The sequence below is a fragment of the Phragmites australis genome, chromosome 1 (genome assembly GCF_958298935.1).
Source record: "Phragmites australis chromosome 1, lpPhrAust1.1, whole genome shotgun sequence".
Taxonomy (NCBI): domain Eukaryota; kingdom Viridiplantae; phylum Streptophyta; class Magnoliopsida; order Poales; family Poaceae; genus Phragmites; species Phragmites australis.
This window is the reverse complement of record NC_084921.1, coordinates 49,983,726-50,005,047: the sequence shown is the minus strand read 5'-3', so window position 1 is coordinate 50,005,047 and position 21,322 is coordinate 49,983,726. Positions and strand designations below refer to the sequence as shown.

At 45.2% G+C, this 21,322-nt stretch overlaps 2 protein-coding genes and 1 pseudogene across 4 annotated transcripts; 1 reads left to right on the top strand and 2 right to left on the bottom strand.

Annotated features, from left to right (window-relative positions):
- The first annotated feature begins 1,772 nt into the window (after nt 1–1,772).
- Nucleotides 1,773–8,154, top strand: LOC133924962 (transcription factor LG2). 3 transcript variants are annotated; one of them, XM_062370738.1, is made up of 13 exons: nt 1,773–2,007; nt 2,105–2,243; nt 2,788–2,909; nt 3,192–3,274; nt 3,543–3,785; nt 4,571–4,618; nt 4,727–4,786; nt 4,884–4,961; nt 5,054–5,099; nt 5,260–5,531; nt 5,622–5,861; nt 7,481–7,623; nt 7,808–8,154. In XM_062370738.1, the coding sequence occupies exons 2-13, from the start codon at nt 2,110–2,112 to the stop codon at nt 7,896–7,898; spliced, it is 1,560 nt and encodes a 519-aa protein (XP_062226722.1). In that variant the 5' UTR covers nt 1,773–2,007; nt 2,105–2,109; the 3' UTR covers nt 7,899–8,154. The 3 variants fall into 3 exon arrangements, with proteins under 3 accessions (XP_062226722.1, XP_062226715.1, XP_062226729.1); XM_062370731.1 differs by having other exon boundaries at nt 1,777–2,007; nt 2,099–2,243; XM_062370745.1 differs by lacking the exons at nt 1,773–2,007; nt 2,105–2,243 and adding an exon at nt 2,306–2,645.
- LOC133885773 (uncharacterized) lies at nt 7,333–12,733 on the bottom strand (annotated as a pseudogene).
- On the bottom strand, nt 12,534–16,377 carry LOC133890508 (bZIP transcription factor ABI5 homolog). Its single transcript, XM_062330898.1, has 5 exons — nt 16,013–16,377; nt 13,324–14,412; nt 13,138–13,209; nt 13,032–13,061; nt 12,534–12,898 (listed from the first exon to the last, which is right to left on the bottom strand). Exons 2-5 carry the CDS (start codon nt 14,329–14,331, stop codon nt 12,806–12,808), a joined length of 1,203 nt encoding a protein of 400 aa, XP_062186882.1. The 5' UTR covers nt 14,332–14,412; nt 16,013–16,377; the 3' UTR covers nt 12,534–12,805.
- Nucleotides 16,378–21,322: the final 4,945 nt, after the last annotated feature.

The window sequence follows — 21,322 nt, the reverse complement described above, 5'->3', positions numbered from 1 at the left end:
GGATTCAACGTAAGTTGATGCTGCTCTGTGCCGAACAATTCATCCTTGCCACCTCAAGAATCCTAGTGAAGGCATTATTCATAAAAGGCAGCATCATGTTCTGAAAGATGTTCATTTGGTCAGCGGACAAGGAACCAATCTGTTTGAAAGACCGAGCATCATTGTCCTGAGGTATCACATCCTAGAACACTTGATCCACCGAAGAAGAGGAGCTGATTTCATCCTCCTCCTTAGTAGTAGAAAAAGAAACAGAATGGTGGTGCACATTCTATTGGGGTGCCTGGAGAGCTAGAATAATATCAGGGGCAACAACCCCTTCTTGGTGATCAGGCACCTGCAAAGCCTGTGAATCAGGATTGATCTATTAATGGATACCATGGTGAGGCTGCCAGATATGTGCCTGTTAGTTCTGCATTACCTGAGGGAAACCAAGAGGTGCATGATCCTACATTGGGTGTAGGTTTCCATTCCCTGATGGTGCAGCATCTTCATCTTGTAGGTGTAGGTTAGCGGCTGCAGAGTTTAGAATGTAGATCGGGACTGTCCAGGAACGACCAATGCCTCCCATTCCTGACCTTGTCTGACCACCAGGCTCTTGGGCACACTATCCATATCATCGAACAGACATTTAACTGAAATATGAGCTTTATTTTTAATATTAAAATGTCAGCGAATCAACTTGTCAAAAACTACACAAGCTTAATCAAGAAAATGCAGACCTATTCTTGCCAAAAGATTTGCAAAATCTACCGAATCTCTGAAAAAAAGAATTGGACCGGTGACCATCGACTGGTACTAGGATATACAGTATATTTCCCTTTCTCCGTACGTACTGTTCAATAATTCACTGAAGTCCCTGGGCCTTTCTTTCTAACTTCAGCCTTGACCAAGCCCGGTGGAAGTCTAGAAGAAAGACTTGCAAGAGAGAGAAAGAAATTATAAAAAAAAACTTGTCAGAAAAAAATTAGAATTTTCCGGAGTAAATGAACTTTGGTGGGCCCTGCAGCCGAAGGATTATCAACTTGATGAAGTGACCTGATGAGTTGGCCATCGAGTATATATAAATGCATCTCCTCTTCACCGCACCACACCACACCTTTCTTTGGTTTGGAGTAGTTTATTATGTGCTTGAGGTCCTACTTAGGCAAAGGATTAGGCACTAATGACTAGTCAGCAACTTGGCCATAGCTCACAGAATGTGTTTAGTGTGCTCCCTATCTGCATTGATCCATAGCATCTATTCTCAGGAGGGAGAAGAGCCAAGAGACAGACCAGAGAGAGGCCTTCTCCAAGAACAAAATTTTCTCTTTGAGGAAATAATCTTTTTAAGTTTTGGTGCATAACAATGCACTGATGTTAACCTGTGAAGACAGGGATAATCCCAAACAAACCCATTTCCAGGCACCTAAAATTTTTATAGTTTCCATGCAAGTGGTTTTCACATTGGAGGTGCTATATCATATTCGATGGTGCTTTGGTTAGGAATGCCTGTGAGTAAACTAATTGTATCTGATAATTAGAAATGTATTATGAAGTGAGAGCATATAATTTGACGAATCAAAACAGCTCCTCTGTCTCGCCTAGCTCCCCTGTCTCTATGCTTTCAACTAGATAGGAGATGGAAGTGTAGAACAACTTCTCAAGCTCCCTTTTTAAAAAGGCTTATGTCCATTTCTCTCTCTATTCAATGCTCCTTTTGTTGAGTACTTGCCGTCTCAGAGGCGAGGGACCAATGAGGGATCAAAGGTGGTTACAAGGAGTGGAGTAGGAGACAGAAATCCTGACAGAAAAGCCCTACCACATCTCTCTCCCTCTCTCTGTATCTATCCCTCCAACTAGCTGAAGCCTGTGAAAAAAGAATGCAGGCCCGTAGGACGTGTTCAAAAAGACAATATCTTCTTTGCAGTACAGTGGATGAAACTCCAAGGCGGATTCAATTCGCCAGTGCTAGTGTGTGAGAAGAGAAACGAACAGGAGAAGAGGCTCTGCTTGCATGCCTCTAGGATGGTATGTGTAGAGAGCATCTTGTTCTTTCTCTGGCTCTCCTCTTCTTATAGTTTATCACCATCGCTCACTCTCTTGTGTCTTGTGGTGGTAGAGCCAGTAACCATGGTGCAAGGCGAGGAGAGTTCTTGGAGGATGGCGAGTGCACATGAGAGAGTAGCACTGCCTTTCAACCAGGCACTCGCATATGGAGTACAAGCCCATGCTGCTGCTGCCGCTGCACCGCCTGCCTGCTTCTTGTATGTACTACCTCTCTTCCTTCAGCTCCTCACAGAAGTCATCAGGGGTTTTTCTTTGATCTCTCTAGCCATCTTCTACCTCACCTCATTCAAGAGCAAGCATGAAAGACCAGATCACTACTGCAACTTTTCTGCCTTGCAACTAGCTATAGGAGCACTTGTTTTTCAAATCCTTGAGTGGGTAACTTCTTTAAAGTATTTTTGTCCTCCTTTTATCCATCTTTATAACAAACTTATTCCACAAACTTATGCCGTGCCACTTTCATTGGATTACACCTCCGCCCACACCCCAAATTTCTTAGTGCCTAAGGCCTGAATCCTGCGAGTGATTTGGGCACCGAGAGCTCCATCTTTTGGCCCTCATCCTTATCCGTCCAGCTCTAACCCTCATGCTTTAGGCAGGTCTCGGCCTTTCCATTCTTGAAAAGTTTTTAATTTTTTATCTGCTTTGCCTTCTGCTCGCTGCATATGTCGCCTGCGGCTATAGCTTGAAGGACTGGTGATGACTGATGAGTTCTGTACGAATACGATACTGCTTGGGCAGGGACTTCCAGCCTGCGGCCGCAGCCGCTGCCTACTTCGGCGAGTTGGAGGAGGCACTGATCCATGGGGGCGCCAGCGCCAGCGTCGATCCCAGCATGATCAAGAGCGACGTGCAGACAAAGTGTAAGCTCCTGCCTTCTCTCTCTCTCTCCAAACCTCAACCACACAGTACTTGCCAAAAAGGCTCGATTCTTGCATGCCTGCGCACAGCGCCGCACAGGGCGAGACATGCCTCGCCTTTTGCGTTGATAGTTTCCTATGAAACAAAGAAAAGATGGAAACAACTCCTTAACTCGCTTCACCTCCTCGCTCTCTGCAACAACTTCATGGAGGGAGGAGGAGAGAGAGGATGAACAGGGGAGGAATCAGTAAGGCCCCGTGTTAATTCTGTTTGTATGCATGCAGCGGCAGGATATCTCGCGGCCAGGCCCCCCACGCTGGAGATCTTCCCTTCATGGCCAATGAGGCATCAACAGCAACTGCACAGTGTGAGTAAAGGACCCGCTTCCCATCACTCGTGGCCAATGAGGCATCATTCATGCATGCATGCATGCATTCATTCATCACTCGCCTCTTCTGCTGGCTCGTCGCTGAACCCAAGAAAAGATGTGGCTGTTCTTGGCTGATTCGCTCTGTACCGCGACCACGAGTAAAGAGAAGAGAGAAAAGGAGCGATTTTACTGCACCAGATATGGTATAAAAAAATTTACCGTCCACTCACTGTTGTTCTGTCTGGCCTGTGTAATTGCTGAACAGGGGAATTCGCAGTCAGTAGGGAGCACCCCTGACTCGAGCTCAGCACAGAACACAATGTCACAGATGGAGTTGGTGTCCCCAGCCTCGTCTGCGCAGCGGCAGGAGGTCATGATGGTGACCACTGATGATTACAGCTACAAGCCAGGCCTCGCTGCTGCCGCTGCCCCTCCTCCGCCTGGCCCCGCTGCCGCGCCAAGCTTTCAGCAGCAGCCGATGCAGCTGCACGGAGGAGTCCATGACAAGGTACTACTGCCGCTGCACCACCCCTTGATCTTTTCCTATCAGGCTATCAGAGCACTAGCACGTAGCACCAGTCCTCCACTCCTACTAGCTCCAAGAGTTTGAAGAACCAAACACGACTCACCAGTCTCTTCCGGAATATTGTTGTCCAATCGTTGAAAATTTTGGCCCTGAATCTGGTGGCAGTAGTATTGCCCCGTCGTGTCACCAACGACGAGGCAATGCACGGCAAACCAGTACTGTACTGTACCCCTGCCACTTTGCTTAGGTTATGTCCCTAGGATGACTGATGTCTTAAGGACTAGTACTGCTACTAAACCAAAAGCCATGATTGTTTGGGAGAAACTGGGCAGTCCTGGATGATTGGGCTAATGGCATCTGGTCAATGTTAGGGAGAGGACACCAAATGATGGCCAGGGTCACCCTAAACCTCCCTTTTGTCTCTCCCTGGGTGTATGGATGGATGAAAGCAGGATGATGTTGTGATAACACCATCTCCCTGCACCTTGCCTCAACAGCACTGATAGCAACAGAGCTGCGGTTGCCAATACAGCTCAGGCACTGAGCTTTCAGGGACAGCTACAGCAAAAAGCTGTTTGGAGAAGATAGGCAGTAGCAGTAGTACCGAATCAACAAAGCTTTGGCTCCAATCTACACCAGCTTGCTTGTTCCCTGTAGTTGCTTTTCCTTGATGGTGAGAGAGATGGGCAATGTGCTGTATAGGAAAGGAGGAGAATACTACATGCATCCTGCTCTAATTCTGCTCTTTTTGGTGTACTTTTGCACAGAGGAAGCATGGATCCACAAGAAAAGATGGCAAGTTGGTAGATACCAAGGTGGGATAGCCTACCTCTTGTTGCCCACTCACTCACTATTGCTGCTTGCTGTACTTGTATTTGATTTCTGCCACATGATAAACAAACCACTCTGATCTGAATTCTCAGACGGAACGGAGGCTGGCACAGAACAGAGAGGCAGCGAGGAAGAGCAGGCTGAGGAAAAAGGTGCCAAGAGCTCCATGAACTCAGTCAGTTTGCTTAATCAACTAAAAAATGCCTGGTCCTAAGATTGTCTGGTAATTTACTCGTCCTTTCTCTGCAGGCTTACGTGCAGCAACTAGAGACTAGCAGGATCAGGCTTCAGCAGGTCGAGCATGAGCTCCAGAGAGCACGGTCACAGGTTTGTTCCAGTCCGAACCTCTCGTGCCCATCTGATGCATTGGAAGTTCGTATCATGAGAGCTTGATGTGTCATGGCGCTACCGTGGTCCAGGGTCTGTTCGTTGGAGGGTGCAGCGCCGCCGGGGACATGAGCTCTGGTAATTCAGCACCGTCCACTTCCATAGTACCACTGCTCCAAAGCTTCAAGCTTTTTCACCGTGCCATGCAGCTGATGCTGCAGGCCGGCTCGGTTTCCGAGATGGCTGATTTCTTGCGCACGTACGTGTAAAACATGCGCCGTGCAACGCATGCATGCAGGCGCCGCCATGTTCGACATGGAGTACGCGCGGTGGCTGGACGACGACAGCAAGCGGCTGGCGGAGCTCCGCGGCGGCCTGCAGGCGCACCTGCTCGACGGCAACCTGGGCCTCATTGTGGAGGAGTGCATGCACCACTACGACGAGCTGTTCCAGCTCAAAGCGGCACTCGCGCGCTCCGACGTCTTCCACCTCCTCACTGGCACGTGGGCCACCCACGCCGAGCGCTGCTTCTTCTGGATGGGCGGCTTCCGCCCGTCAGAGCTGCTCAAGGTCCGACCATGTCGACGCCCGTGCGTCTGTCCGTTCACGGCCGTTGAGGCGGCGCGCCGTACTGAGGCCTTCTTTTTCTTGAGCATGCAGATACTGATACCGCAGCTGGACCCGCTGACGGAGCAGCAGCTGCTGGGGATCTACAACCTGCAGCAGTCGTCGGAACAGGCGGAGGAGGCGCTCGCGCAGGGCTTGCACCAGCTGCACCAGTGCCTGGCCGACACGGTCGCCGCCGGCACGCTCAACGACGGCGCTGCCGCCGCCAACTACATGAGCCTCATGGCCGTCGCACTGGAGAAGCTCGGCAGCCTCGAAAGCTTCTATCAGCAGGTCACCAGTTTTTACTCCTCTCCACTTCGTGCATCATTCCTGCCTTAAACTGTTATTATTGTTATTAGAACATGATCAATTAACATTTTTAACTCTAGAATAAATACAACGAGGAAAAGCTGGCCAAACTTTCCAGTACACTAGTCCTTCTCTCTGTCAGAACTGTACAGTAGCAATGCAGCTGGTCCTACAGACCCCTGAGCCTTGTCCTGCTTTCTCCATGACAAGTCAACTTTTTGTCAGAAAGCTAACTTAAACCTGCAGAGAACCAGATAAACATCATTAGCACTTTCCAGCATGCATAATTAGCCTGTGATTAAACAACAAACAGCAAGCTAATGCTGCTGGTGACAAGTATTGTGTGTTTTCTAGAGGAGTTGGTAGGGACCAAATAAGGCAAGGCTTTGTTCCTGGCCACACGTGTACTGGCCGTATATACACGCACACACCCGTCTCTTTCTACAGAAAGTCAATGAACGAATACATACGGTTACCACTGTGCATAAACAATGTTCCTTGTGCCTCTACCCTGTGCCGGCCATCTCTTCTTTATTCTCTCCCTCCACTGTTTGCTGGTGTCTCCACTGTGCAAATATGCATTGCAAAAGTTGCAAGGGTTCAATCCATGAATAGTACTCAGGAAAAGGACACAAGCACCTAAACTTCAGTCTGACAGGCAGGACTGCAGGAGCCTTAAATAAACAAGACGGAGCATGCTGTTCCATCAAAAGTTAGAAAACAAATGATCATGCCTTTTTATGGATTATCTTCTCTCTCAGGGGGGTAAAAGCAGACTGAGACATCCATTTTGTTAGTTTGTTTTCACCTTTCCTGAGTTCTGTTTCCTTTTGAGATATATGTTTATTTGCGGTTTATGGACAGCAAGCAGGTAACTAATTAGTATTTCCTAGGTTCATGATTGGAGCAATAATTCCACAGAAAGTCTTCTAAGGAAAAATGGTGTACAATGAACAAAGTACTTAGGTCGTAGCAGTATATTTGAACCAGAAAAAAAGATGCATATAATCATTCGTGAATGCTAGTACGGCACAGCATATGAAAAAGACTTGGCAAACCTGATCACACATGATCCGCTAGAGGCTGGTTATTGCTGATCTACCGATAGTTCCTTTTTCTTTTCATCCGCTAGAAGTATGTAAATATAAGAAAATGATAAGAGATAAGACAGCAGGCTCATATACACCGTCAATATATCAGAAGCAATTGCTACAGCATCAATAGTCCAAACTTAGCAGAAAAGAACATCTCAATAGATTAAGCGCCAGCAGGAAGCTTTCAACCAGTGTCCAGAGTGTTAGAATAAGCAGGAACAAGACAGAAGCAATTGCTACACCATCAAAAGTCCAAACTTAGCAGAAAAGAACATCTCAATAGATTAAGTGCCAGCAGGAAGCTTTCAACCAGTGTCCAGAGTGCTAGAATAAGCAGGAACAAGATAGCAACACAACACTAGAACAGATGCATCTGCATGATTTGAAAATGTCCTGTCAATCTATCATTTAAGATAATGGAAGCACTAAGGTGTAGCATAGGTAAGACAAGAAGCAAACTAATGTGACACCTCAACTTTCTTTTCATGTATGCTGTTCCAACTACAGGCTGACAATCTAAGGCAGCAGACGTTGCATCAGATGCGCCGGATCCTGACCACTCGGCAGGCGGCACGGTGCTTCCTCTCCATTGGGGAGTACTACCGCCGTCTCCGAGCTCTCAGCAACCTCTGGGCTTCCCGTCCTCGCGAGTAAGATTCAGACTTCTTCAGCTGCAGAAACTACACTCCCTTCTTAATCCACTGCACTGTGGTTGTTCCCAATCAATCTGAATCACATGTCTTCTTTTTCTTCAGAAAGTGCATTCAGATTTCATTTAACAAAAGGGAGAAATGAACATGGCTGACAAGCACGCATTTCATTCTCATGTTACAGGAACTTCATTGGGACAGAGAGCCTCAGCCCCACAGCAACCGAGCTGCAAGTCATGCATCAACAGCAGCAGAATCAGTTCTCCGGATTTTGAAGCCTCACCTGGAGGGTGTAAACTTCTGCCGGCGACAATGGTGATGTTACAAAGAGGGAGATATTGGGAGAGGAGAGGAAGTTGGATTGTAATGTTCTATTATTAAAGTACTGAAAGCAACATCACTTGGAGAAAGGGAGGGGATGAAATTGTTGTGGTGCAATGCTGGGTGGCTCACCTGTTCATATGGCTCTTGAACTGATTGAAGGGTTAGCACCACAGACTTTTGTGCGTAACAGAAAAAAAAAAGAGTAAAGGCAGAAGATTCGTGTCTGTTCACTTGCCTGAGAAGACTTATTGCAACTAGAGAGACAGAGTAACCGTTGAATAACTTTTAAGTTTCAAATAGTTGCAAACACTCTTTCAGTAGTAGACTATCTCCAAACTTATTCTGGACAAATAGATCTATGGAATAATACTACAAAGAATAGCGAGACAGTGATCTATCATCCAGTATTATTCAACAACAAACAACGAAACCAGATAATCGGGTGGCAGCCAGTTGTCTGAACCTGATTCTATTAAGCACTGATGGAAATGAGAGAGATGGTAACTTGGGAATCTGTCTGTACCCTAGGTGAAAATGTAATACCGTCAAATAACAAAAAAATCACCTGGTTACTAAGTTAAAAGTAGAGTGTCTGAAACAGCTGGAAAATATAAACCAAGAAAGTAGATGCAACATGAAAAGCAATCTCCAGCAATACATATAGAAGCAACATAAGGAATCTAACATCAACTAAAAAGCAAATCCGAAAATGCATGCCCAGAACAGTAGATGGACCAATAATGGAAAGAGGCCAATGATCATCAACTTATCAATTGACTCAGAAAATCAAAATCAGCTCTGCTTTGTATGTCATCAACCAAGAATATTTGAATTAGGTTGTTGTCAGGCATGAGACTTTCCATCAGATGATCAGATGTACATTCCAATCATGTAGCTCTGAAATTTGCTCCCTTTAACTGCAAACCTGCTGATTTAGAAATGCCAGAGCCAGACAAATTGTGAAAAGGATAAAAAACCACAAGAGCATACAGAAAGCATAAAATATGAGTACACTTCTGCTAAACCTCAATCAATCAGCAAAGGCAAGTCAGAAGATTAAACACCAAAACTTCTCAAGATTGAAATAGATTAAATGTATACACAACAAGATTGAAATAAGATTAAATGTATACACAACAAGATTGAAATAAGATTAAATGTATACACAACAAGATTGAAATAGATAATATCTATATACAACAAAAGAAAGTGATCAATAGCTGTGCACTAACTTTGGAATCAAGTGAAGAACCGAACCTAGCAGAGATATTAAATGCAGGTTGCTGAAAATGAGAAACATATCGCATTTCTCTATAAATGAGAACCTTGCAGGCCAGCAGAGATTTGTCTCCCCCCCCCCCCCCCCCCCCAAAAAAAAGGTCTGACAACAGCACTTCTCTGGCATGCATTCAATTGATTCAATTGAGAGGTAGGGTCACTAAATGTTCCTTAAAGAACTAGCAGTGCAAGCTACAGTGGTAGAATTAGGTACATATACTTCATACAACATTCTACTCCAACAAAAAACTAACCTAGAGAATGATCCATGTGCATTTACTAGGGCAGCAGTAGGCAGTATCAAATGGTGAATTCCACCTTATATATCACAGTTACTGAACAAATCTGATTCTTGGGTTCAATTTCTTTTTCGGTTATAATCCGAATGAATAACAGAACTCACATCTGATTCCCCACTTCTTTTTTAGGAGGGGAGCAAATGTTTTGACCATTCCTCCAAGCTTTTGCGGTGAAGAGTGTTCATGCTAATAGAAGGTCGCTTCTCACGAATCATTTGCTCAGCAGCTTTCCAATCTTCAGCTAATCCTAGTGCGACAAGAAGTGCACACATCACACAGACGCTTCTGCCATGACTTGTTACAGATATAACACGCTATTAAATTATGAAATTCAAGAGATCAATCTTATCGGACTTATAAGCTCATTGGGCGGCCTATTGAGCTTAAACTTGGCCAAACAGTCTCTTAAGATAAAGTCTGATACCATTATAAGATTTGCCACCATAATATCTGTGAACCTTGATCCCGTTTACATGTATTGAAGGTACAGTTCATCTTAAGCGCAGCAGTTTCACTTGTCCGCAGAGAAAAGCAGAAATAAATTGCACAATGGTAAATAACCACATGGCATAGATGACATGAGAATTAGAAATACAATCATATCAGCATGCTTTTGTTCATAACAATCCAGCATATTACATGATATATGGTGCACCAATGCAATGGAACTACAAAGTTCATCATCATACTCTGGAGGTAAATATGTCTCTCAAGTCTCAGCAATTATCCATTATGACTAAGCTACAGAAATGCATTCAGGAGCATAAATATAAGTATTTTACAGAAAAAAAAACATAGACACAACATAGTTCCTTATCCAAAAGTAGAAAATAGAATAGCATATTTACCATAGGCACAGTGGACATATACAGGCTTGTTCTGAGACCGCTTTCTCAAAGCCCATCGCACTGCAGACTCAATCTGCGATGGCTGAGGAGCCCTTGTATCCCAGCTAGCAACACACAGATATACATTATTAGATAGAGTCGAGCTTTTTGGCAGCTCGCATGTGCAATCTATGACTGCAGGGTCACCTGGTGGCAGGTGTTCAACTGAAGAAGGCCATCCTCCAACAAACATTCCATCTGCTATCTCAGTGTACAAGGGCTCGTTTTTCATGAATCTCCGTAGCAGCACAAACAGGTGGATGAAGAGAAGAAATGGTGAGAACACGATCCATGACCACAAGGGAAATTCCATTGGATGCCTTGTCAAGGAGTAAAGGAGGATCGACTGCTGGGTGGGAAGCAATCGAGACTAGCATTGCAATCATAGATGTGTATATGAGGGGAAAAGAGATAAGTGTCACTCCTAGTCCTTGGAAAAAATGCGCCACCAAAAGCAGGACAGCAGCCTTCAGTCCAATTAACCTGGATATCCCCCAACCAATCTCTGCAAGTCATTAAATATTTACTGAATCCCAATATCAAGGAGGCATGAAGCACAAAATCACAAAATAAGTAGTAGCTAAAGCATCCTTTAGAGACCTCATACTAAATAACTGAAAAGAAAAAGGGGGGATAGACTTCGAGCAAATTCACCATAAGAAAACATGTAGCTAGTTCAATAAACAGAACGAACAGGAAATCTATTATTTTTATGAGGTAATGTCATTCAACATTACGCCCTCCTCAGTTGTCTTTTATTTCCATGTCACAGTACTCAGTGGCTTCAATGTCTTAACATTAGAGGCACGCAGAACTTATTAATCCATAATCATCCCAATGCACGACACACCAATTCCAGAAATTACATAGTTGTGACCCTTAATTAGCACAATCCCATGGTTCTGAAATTTAGCATTTCAAAACTGTAGATGTCACGATTAACCTAAAAAACAAAGTGATACGCCACGCACATTCGAAAATTAGCAATTCACTATATCGATAACGAGCATTTCGCTCAGTTTCTCTTGAGTCACAAATCTCAGAAAATGCGCAACAAAATCAATTCGCAGATCACAAAGACGGAAGGAAAACCTTCTCTCTGCTTCTCCTCGTAGCTGAAAATCTCAGAGAGTCGCGCCCGCCTCACAACTCCAGGCTTCGGAGGAGATTCTCCTTCCCAGCACCGCTCCTCCGCCAGTTGGCCTCGCCTCGCCGCACCCAAAGCGCTGCCTTGCTCGCCCACCTAGGGTTTCGGGGATCGCGTCGCGTCGCCTGATGGGGAATCTCCACGTATGAGCGTGAGGAAAGTGCATATCAGCATAGTCTACATGGTCGCTACCGAGGTTAAGAAATGGATCATCCACTAACATTAAAAAATCTCTCTCTTAGCGGGTGAGCCATGAGAGCCATGTCTTCGGTAATGGATGTCCGCTGGAGGGTAAGATTTAGAAAAATCTCCTTCCTAACGAGTGATTCATTATGCGAGACAATTTCTCGCCCGTTGGAGTATAAGAACTATCGGGTTGTAATGATTAGTATGATTCACCTAGTGAAAATAAAGGCATTGACTCGAAATTGACTTGGTACCATTAAAACGGATGAAATTTTTATAGCATTTTCATATATGCTATTTGTGCTTGAATTTTTTTAACAAAGACTCAAGTATAACGTGTTCACATCACACCAATTCTATTCTGTCATAACATCACATCACACCATGTTGTCATGTCACATCATTTCTCTCATATCCAATAGGCGAGAAGTACCTATTTTTATAAATTTTAAAAATGGATGTATATTTCTGCTAATTTTAAAAATATAATATAAATATATAAATAAAAAAATTCAGGCTAACGTGTATAAAAAAGAGGCCGTATTGCAGCCTGGTAGCGCTGCGCCCAGCCCATTTACGGACCGGCGCACTGCGAACTCTCTGTTCTTCTTCTAGCTCGATCCGAGCATCATACTTTGCAAAAGGCAGTGAGCGAGCCTGTAAACTAAACACTACGTAAAAGAACTTGCGTGTCGTCTCAACTTAACGCTAGGTGAGAAAATACAGATGCTCACACACAACAAAATCAAGTGTAAAAGACACACAAACAAGCGACATAGTATGGCTCATGTTAATATACATGGAGAACAGAACACAGAGCTCATTCTGTGTGTAATCTTACAGCTGGTTTATTGTTTGTACAGCCCACGGCTTATAAATAGTAGCAAGCCACAACATGGAGATTTTACATAATGCCTGTATCTAGGCACCCTTGCAGATTTTACAACCATCATAGCACATACTAAGATGCTGCCTGCTACCAACACCATTACCGCCATATTACTTTCTGTAGGAGCGAGCAAAACGGAATGACAGAATGCGAGTCATTCGTCAGTCACATTTCACCACATGGAGCTGCCGCAGCGACGCAGCCCGCGGCCGCCCTTCTTGGCGCTAACGTTCTCCCTCGACTGCTCCATCATCTTCTCCACCAGCTGAAACAAACACAAAACCATGACATTTTCCCGTCAGCACACTGACACACATGCTGATTGTTAAACTATAACAGTAAGTGAATGACGAGGACTGTGTAAAAGGATAGACCACGGTTGAGATCGGAATAAATACCATCTTTTTCTTTGACAGCAGAATTGTCTTCTGCAAAAGAAAAGGGAACAGAGACGCTGTGAGATACAATGAAAATCCAGATGAACCATGTTTCGCTTCTCGGTACCTCCTCGGCTCTAAGGCGCGCATTCTCCTCCTTGAGATGGTTCAATTCAGCCTCAAGCTCCACCGTATAAGCCTGCACCAATTGAAATACAAAAAGTCTATTCATTAACAAAAAAATCACGCTAAAACGACCGTCGCAAAAAAGGCAACAAGTTGGCATACACCAAACGAACAGGGCCACGCACACCTGCTTTCTGGCGCGTGACCTGGCTGCCGATTCACGGTTCTTGATCATGCGCCGTTGCCGGCGCTCCACCGTTTTCTCGGTGCACCCATCCTCCGGGGATTCGCGCTTCCGCGCGTTGCCGTTCCTAACCGTCCCTCCGTTGCCAATGCAGTTCATCATCTCCGCCTGCGTCATCGCGCTCATACCGTCCGACGACCCCGGGCTCACGGCGGTCGCTACGCACTGGGACGGCGGCGGAGGCGGCACCACCGCTACCCCTACAGGGTACCCGTTATGGTACCCCATGCCGTCGCCCATCACCGGGTACACGGCGTTGGCCGGCGCCACTTGGAACGTCATGGGAGCTGCAAACTGCCCTTGCTGCATGTGGCTCATCGGCCCAGCTGGGACCATGCCAACTTCCGAGGCTGCCTGGCCGTGGCCGGAAAAGGCTCCTCGGACGACGCCGACATGGACCAGGAAGTCCTCCAGCGTCATCTCGCCGAGCGTCACCTGCCGACCGCTGGCCGCGACGCCGCTGCTCCCCATCTTCGGCTGGACCATGGCCTGCGGCGCGGCGTGAGCTAGGGCATCCGCCGGCCCCTGGCTGATGTCGGCCCAGACCTCCTCCACCGTCTTCCGGGACAACGGCGGCGGCAGGGAGAACGACCCCTGCCGGATCAATCCGCTTCCTCCCGCACCTCCACCTCCGCTTTCACCCGTCCCCGGCACCATGGCCTCCTCCTCCATATCCCCCTTGCAGCCGCCGGTGGCGGCCTGGAATTCCTCGGCGTTCCATATGTTGGCCATGAACTCGTCCATGTTCATGGACCCGAAGTTGCGCCCCGGCTCGCAGAGCGAATTCTGCAGCTCCTCCAACGTCAGCGAGAGGATCGACGACTGCCGCGCCAACGGATCCGCTTGCTCCTCGGTGGCGCTGGTCCCGGCAGGAACGCTCTGGTCACGCTGGTGCGAGGTGACCTCCTGCTCGTCGAGGACCTTCACGTTCTTGCTCGTCTCCGACGCCATCTCACTCAATTTGCAAGAGCTTGTTAGTATTCCGCTAATGTGTCGCTGGATTGAACGCTACACACCTTCCTTATTTATAGCCTGCACGCGAGAGAGCAAAGCGTGGTGATTAGATGCGGGTTACAATAGATGGTCACGTCGATGCATCGAATCGAAGGCAACCCGGGCGCGGGTGCCGGTGGTTCTTGTCGCATGCGCTTGATTAAAAGGGCGCGCAATCGATGCACTCAGCTCAGCCTCTGATCGGCTCTATGCGGGTGGATGGTGGATAGACACTTCCTCGTTCAGTCGTTTGGATATTTGCTTCGTGAGTTACGTTCAGTTTCTTGCAGATGGATCTTCTGCACTCGCCCATTTCGGTATGCATGTTATGCAGAGTGCAGTGTGATTTTAACTCTATCAAACAATTGCAAACAGCTACGACAATAAGCTGAGCTTATTCTCCAGCCCCCATCCTTCAGCGGCGTCTCGTGGCTGGATCTGCCTTTTGATGCATAAGAGCGTACACCAGTGTCTACGAAAATTTGTGCACTTTTTCTGGGAGTTTTTTTTTTCTTTCTTTCTTTCTTCTTATATGTGATTCGATGACGCCTGCATGCTCTGTTCTATCTGCAGCCAAAGAGCGCAGGTGACGCTGCACTCGTGCAGTTTCGCGGTAGGACGTCACTGTGGATACACTGCGAGGAGGCGTGTTCATTTGTAGTTTTGGACTATATTTCTACAGCTTTTGTGGGGATATCTCCAAACCCAGCCGTGTGCTAAGCGCGATCTGACGAACTCGTTGTTGACATTTAGCATGCGGTTCGTTCGGCAGACGACGGTGGCCACCGCGAGGACACCTCACCGCACCGACTTAGCATGGCCGTAGTGTGATCGTCTACTCCTACTCAAACTCAGAGATAAATCGTGTTCTATGTGCAGTCACAGTATTTCACTATTTCTGGTGTGCATTTCGCGTGAAATCTGAAGCAATAGTCGTGCCAAATGCAGGCCAATTCTGAACAAAAGTAGTATTTTGTTAGGGCTGGACCAGCTAGGTTCAGACATGGATTCCGTTGTAGGCCCATAACATGATTATAACTCTAATTTGACCCATAAATCAGATGTTGGCCCATTGTAGGCCCATGTACGGGTAACAGCCGAACGACTGATAACTATCACTCCTTTTTAATTTTCTAAAATTTCTTTGCTCAAAAATATTTAAACTCTTACAAAGATGGTATAAATTTACCCATGTGTAATTATTAGCCATATAGATCATACCTACCAGAGTTTGACGGATCGCGTGGGCTTTCTTTTTGGCAGGAACTTTGACGGGTTAGCGACATGAATGATACTATTCATCTTTAAAAAAGAATGAATGGTACTTTTCAGATCGTTTTGGCCTACTCAACTGTAAAGGAATGGAGGACAAAGCATGCATCAAGAACCAAGAGATCGAGAAGACTGCTTCTTCGAGATTACGGCAGGAGACAAAGAGGAGTCGAGCTAATTCTTACAGATTAATGTTAGCTCTAATCACGAATTACGCAACAAGAAGCATCAAACACTTGCATTCCAACTCAATTCCAAATAATTAAGCAACAGCAGTGAAAGATAACTAAGCAGTAGACAGTGGTACTAGCAACTACAAGCTGATGTGAAAAATGAGAGCAAAAAGACTGTGCGGCGCCACACATACCTCCTCGAAGCGCCGCCGAAGAGAGCACCGTGGCTGCCGCGCGCCGCACGACCTGCAGCCGGCCGGCCGCTCACTGCAGTTGACGAGCGCCCAACTGCCCAAGCGACGGAGGGGAGAGTGCTAGCCGTGCCGCGCGCACGCAAGCATATGCGCGGGAGGGGGGTCGCTGCGTGCGGCGCCGAAACCGGAGGCAAGTCAATTTGTTAGACATGCGCGTTGCCATTTTTTTAAGCCTTAGCACGGTACATAAGCTACAGTATCTAAACTTACTCTCAAACACATCCTATATATACCTATACACTTAAGACGTAAGCTAGACTATAACATATACTCATACACATCTATCTAAAAGATTCACAAAAGCTCATACTACACTACGGAGTAGCAACGAACATCTGTCCGAAACAATATTTTAAGGGCAAGCCTTGTGCCTTGCCATTTTGACAGCACTTTATGGGGGGCTCGCTGTTTGCCTCCTGTCGTGTTTGGACGTGTCGGGCTCGTCGGCACGTCGGCTTTCCACCGCAGTCACTATCCTTTCCTTCCGAGGCGGGGAGGGAGGCGATCGGCTCCGAGTTCCGAGTTCCGAGGGGGCGCTACGGCTTTAGCCCCTGCATGCTGCTTGCTTCCGCCTCGGGGTTTTGTCAGCTCTGGTGCCCATGCAGGCGCAGGCAGGCGGCAGTCTGCCGCGCGTTATCTCCTTGCTTTTGCCTTCAGAGTCTGCGGAGGTGCGCGCCACCGGTGCTCACGCTGTGGGCACCAACGCTGGCGTACACCCAAGGGAACGTTTGGAGTGTGCTAACGTTTGCATGACCCATCTCCGCCAAGTTTAGCCAAGAGTTTTGTTGTAACCACTGAGACAGCCATGCATGTCAATGTGAAACCACTGGAGTTTTTGCTACGAACTGAATCTGTCCATGATAGTTGCAATTCAATTTCTTTCAGACCAAATACACCCGTTATTTATTACTTTAGTTTCTTTTGCAAAAAGATACACAGGCATGTACTACTACAGTTCAACGAATTATGCTGTATATAATTGGCTGTGATTTCAGTTCCAATATCCGGAAAGATATAATGCAAGGTGAACCAGCGTTTATCTCGATGGTACCGTCTCTAGGTGCGAGCGGTACTGGTGGAGGTTCGAGCCATTGGCGGGGCATAGTGAGAGCTAAGGTGGGCTATGACCCCCTTAACCTTGGAAATTTATTGAAAAAAATACTTAAATTTACTACTAAATACTAATAAATTGCCAATATGATCTTTAATCTGATCCTCCTAATCTGATTGGCCCCTCTCCTTTTTTTATTCAAGCTCCGCCACTAGTTTGACCGAGTACGCGCTAGGTGGTGGGGTGATTGTGGCGTCACTCCACTTGCCCAGGTTCGAGTTTTAGGTGGATGAGGATGTGCTTGCGTTTAAACGGAGCGTGTGGGTGCATGCATTTGTACTTAAAAAAAGCATGATGCATACCGGTGTGGTCGTGGAAAACGAGATGGGGGCCGAAACGTACAGGTAGTGGGGCGTGGACACGTGTAGGATACGTGCCGTGACGGTGATCCCCACTCCGTGTTTGCAGTCGGCGGTCCAATCTCCGTCGTGCAGTGCAATCAATGGCTCTGCGCATCCGGTGTCCGCAAGTCCACAGGAAGCAGGCACGCACATCCACTACCCTGTCGTGTCACTTGCAACATCCATAGTTGGCACGCCTATTGACTGCAGGTAAGGTTAAAAGGAAGGGTTAAGAAAAGATTTTGGAGCTGTTGGATCAGGATCTAGCCATTGGATTAAAGAGGGCCAGAAAGAATTTCATGTGCTTGATACACGAACGAGATCTACGAGAATGGGATCCGCCCGTTCTGCATTGAGTGGAAAACGGTGTACTTAGGGCAACTCCAGCTGATACGTTTTTCGAGTGATACAGGAAAAATGACGACTGCAAGCGTCTGTATCCGGTGTTCAGCAGCGTCTGGAAGGGAGAAAGCGACTACAAATTTACGAACGAAAATAGGATCACACAACACTGTTTATAGAGGATATCTATAAGTCTGGAGACATGAAAAGTAATATAAATTAATAACTATGTAGTTGTTGGATATAAAAAATATATAATACTTTAATAGTATTGGATAGTATTATAGGAGATAAATTTTTAGAGTATTTATTGAAGAAAGACGAAAATTGTAATAGTATTCTCATGGCATTTTCAAGTTTGAGCGGTGTAGTTGAATCTTCATCTTTCATCACTCTTTTCCACAAGTTCTAGTAGTTTTTTTTCACGTGAGAATAACTTTTTTTCATATGGGGAATTTCTGAAAATTTTGGTTAAATCTTTTTGTTTTAGCCTTATTTAAGGTACGATAGTATAAGAAGTAAATTATTTTTTTACGTGAAACTTTTCTGTAACCATGTGTAGTATATCAATCAAGACAGCACTACACACTATTGTCATATTTAGTTCTATTAGAGGGTGCCTATAAAGAGATGAGGCTAAAAAATGAGCGAATACATGGTAAGAGATAAGCAAATGGAGAGCCCCTCTCTGCTCCACACACGCAAGATCAGCTCACTAGCTGCATTGGCCTGTCTCTACATCCATACACCAGCACAGTAGAACCATGCTAGCCACCTCAGCAGCCAGCCTGCATAGCACCCAGAGTCTTAGACTGGGCCACGTCATCCACTACTAGCCTGAGCACATACTACGCTCCACTAACCACATCGACCTGCACAAATTATTTTAAGGAGTCAACAGTGTTATCGTATGTAAATTTTCGGCTCCCGTTACCCTGCACGCTCGACCCCACTGTCTTATACCGAGCCGCCATCATCTTGAGGTATGCTGCCCCTTTTCCTTTTCCTTTGTGTCATTATCGGGCACCCTTGTCGTTAGCCGTCGCCGCCCTCAATCCTAGCTGCCGCCTCTACTCGTGCGAGAGAGAAGAGAGGGTCGGGTGGGAGAGGGACAGAGAGATGGGATAAGGGAGAGGGAGTTGAGCTGGCCTGTTCGGCCTACCAGCCCGAGAGAGAGGGGGAAAGGATGAGCCATGCCCATTTCGGCTAGCCCATGAAAAAGAAAAGAAAAAGATGGAAAAAAACAGAAAGAAAAATGAGCCCAATAGAACCCACATGCACAATACTTCTAATAATTTTTAGTTTCTTCAGAACTTGAGTGGATGCATATGCAAATTAATATGTATAGTTGAATGTTCATGTATCATATTCATCATTTAAATTAAATATACAGTATATCCGCGTGTGGCACCATAGTACCGGCGCCACCAATGCCGCGTTCTCCCTTATCGCCTGGGCTATCATCACGCTCGCCTTTAGACTGCCGTGCAAGGAGATCTATATCGGCGGGCACCACGAGTGATGACAAGAACAAGAACACCTAGTCTATTATATTATTTATTAAATTTTTATATTCCTATTGCACCGTACGTACATTAAACTAGTGAAAACCAATAGGAGCACAGCAGACATGGCCTAAGTCATTCCGACGTTGGTTCCATACAGTAAAATCCTACGAGACGCGGAATCGTCACGGCCTTGGGCTAGCTGGCCGGCTTGTAAAATCTGAACGTTCGGAACGCTTCCAACAATCCGTGGGCTGAGCGTTCCGACTCTTTAGTCAATTTGTGCAGGCCCCAGCCTGACGCCCAGAGCGGCTTGGATTCTACAATCGGTATGTCAGCCGATACAGGCCCTTTAAGATATGGCCCAAACGCGATCCGTCGGGGGCAACATTTACCAAATTACTCCGTTCAGATTTCAGTAAAAAAAAACCCGTGCAGATTCGTTACAAAGAAACTAGCAATTAGGCCACTTTAATAGCGTGACTAGTCTCAATATAATATTTTATCATGATAATTTTTAATTAAAAAGTAGTGTCTTTAGTTTTTTATAGGCAAAAATAAAAAAATAAACAATATATACTTTCATATTTGTCAAAATATATAACATATTGGCGTATTTGCAAATATAGCATATGTATTTGGTAGCTTAAATACCGAAAAATCGATTCCGGTACTTGACACACCGAAAAACGATAGGTCCAGCATGTATTTGGCACCTTAGGTGCTCCCGTATACAGGTAGAGCGTGGTGCTCCCGTCCCTTCACGTCGCGTTGTGACGCTGCTTTCAGTGCGTCCGGTTGCTTTTGCTTTTTTCGGTTTTGTCACCCCACACGTTGTTATCCCCACGTTAATTAGTTAGTCCCGCGCTACCTTGTTTCGCTATAAGATGAGAGCGAGCTAGTAAGGAGACGCAACACGAGAAGGAGGAGATGAGCAACGTGAGCAAATGAGAAGAGAAGAAGCAGGGCGAGGTGAGGAGTAGCAGCAGCATAAGGAAAGAAGAATTAGTCCGAAGCGATGAGTAGTAGTAGCGTGAGTTACAGTAAATACTTAAATTGTACATTTAATTAATACTTGTAGAAATAATAGTAATTAGAGTAAGTAGATTATTTAATCCATTCAATTATATTTATTTAACTATTTGCTTAGTCAGTATAATAGTAATTTGCGTGAATTCGTATAACAGTAGTTAGCGTGAATCTGTATAATAGTAATCATTTGCTTAGTCAGAGTAAGTAGATTGAATAATAGTAATTTCAATGAGTTTTGATTAGTTGGTGTAATTAAATTATTTATTTAGTTTAATAACACACTTTATGCTAGTGGCGGCGTAGGTTGATGGTCCAGTGCATGCATGCTCTCTATAAATGTAAGTAGGGTGTAGGTGCAATGAGAGAACATAGAGAAAAAGAAAAATTATAAAGATTTTAAAAACTTGGGTTGGACAGAAAGATTGGATTAACATCTCAATACACCAAAAAATTATCAAATTGAATTTTTTTTAACTAATAGTGTTGTGCGCGTGTTTATTAGGATTTTAACTCAATCCATTAAAATTATGATGCGCACCAAATAGCTGTATGGCCAGAGAGGTGGTAAGTGATAGGATGTGATGAGAAGGATGGATAGATAGTGGTGTCGGCCTGTTTAATTAATATTTTAATTTAATATTAAATATTAATTATTTTATTTGAACTCAATATTGATGATTTAATTAGCATTGTTAATTACATAAATATTTAGCAATGTTAAGTATTGTATTATTTAATTTCTATTGTTAATTTATTTATTATTTATAAAGATGTGTAGTCGTGTATCGTACATACATCTAAGTAATTATTTTATTATATGTACTTTTGTTTAGCAGATATGGTATGACTTTCCATATTTATTATGGAGAATGTCCTACAATTTTGCATAGGAGACTCGTAACAATTCAGAATTGCTAGC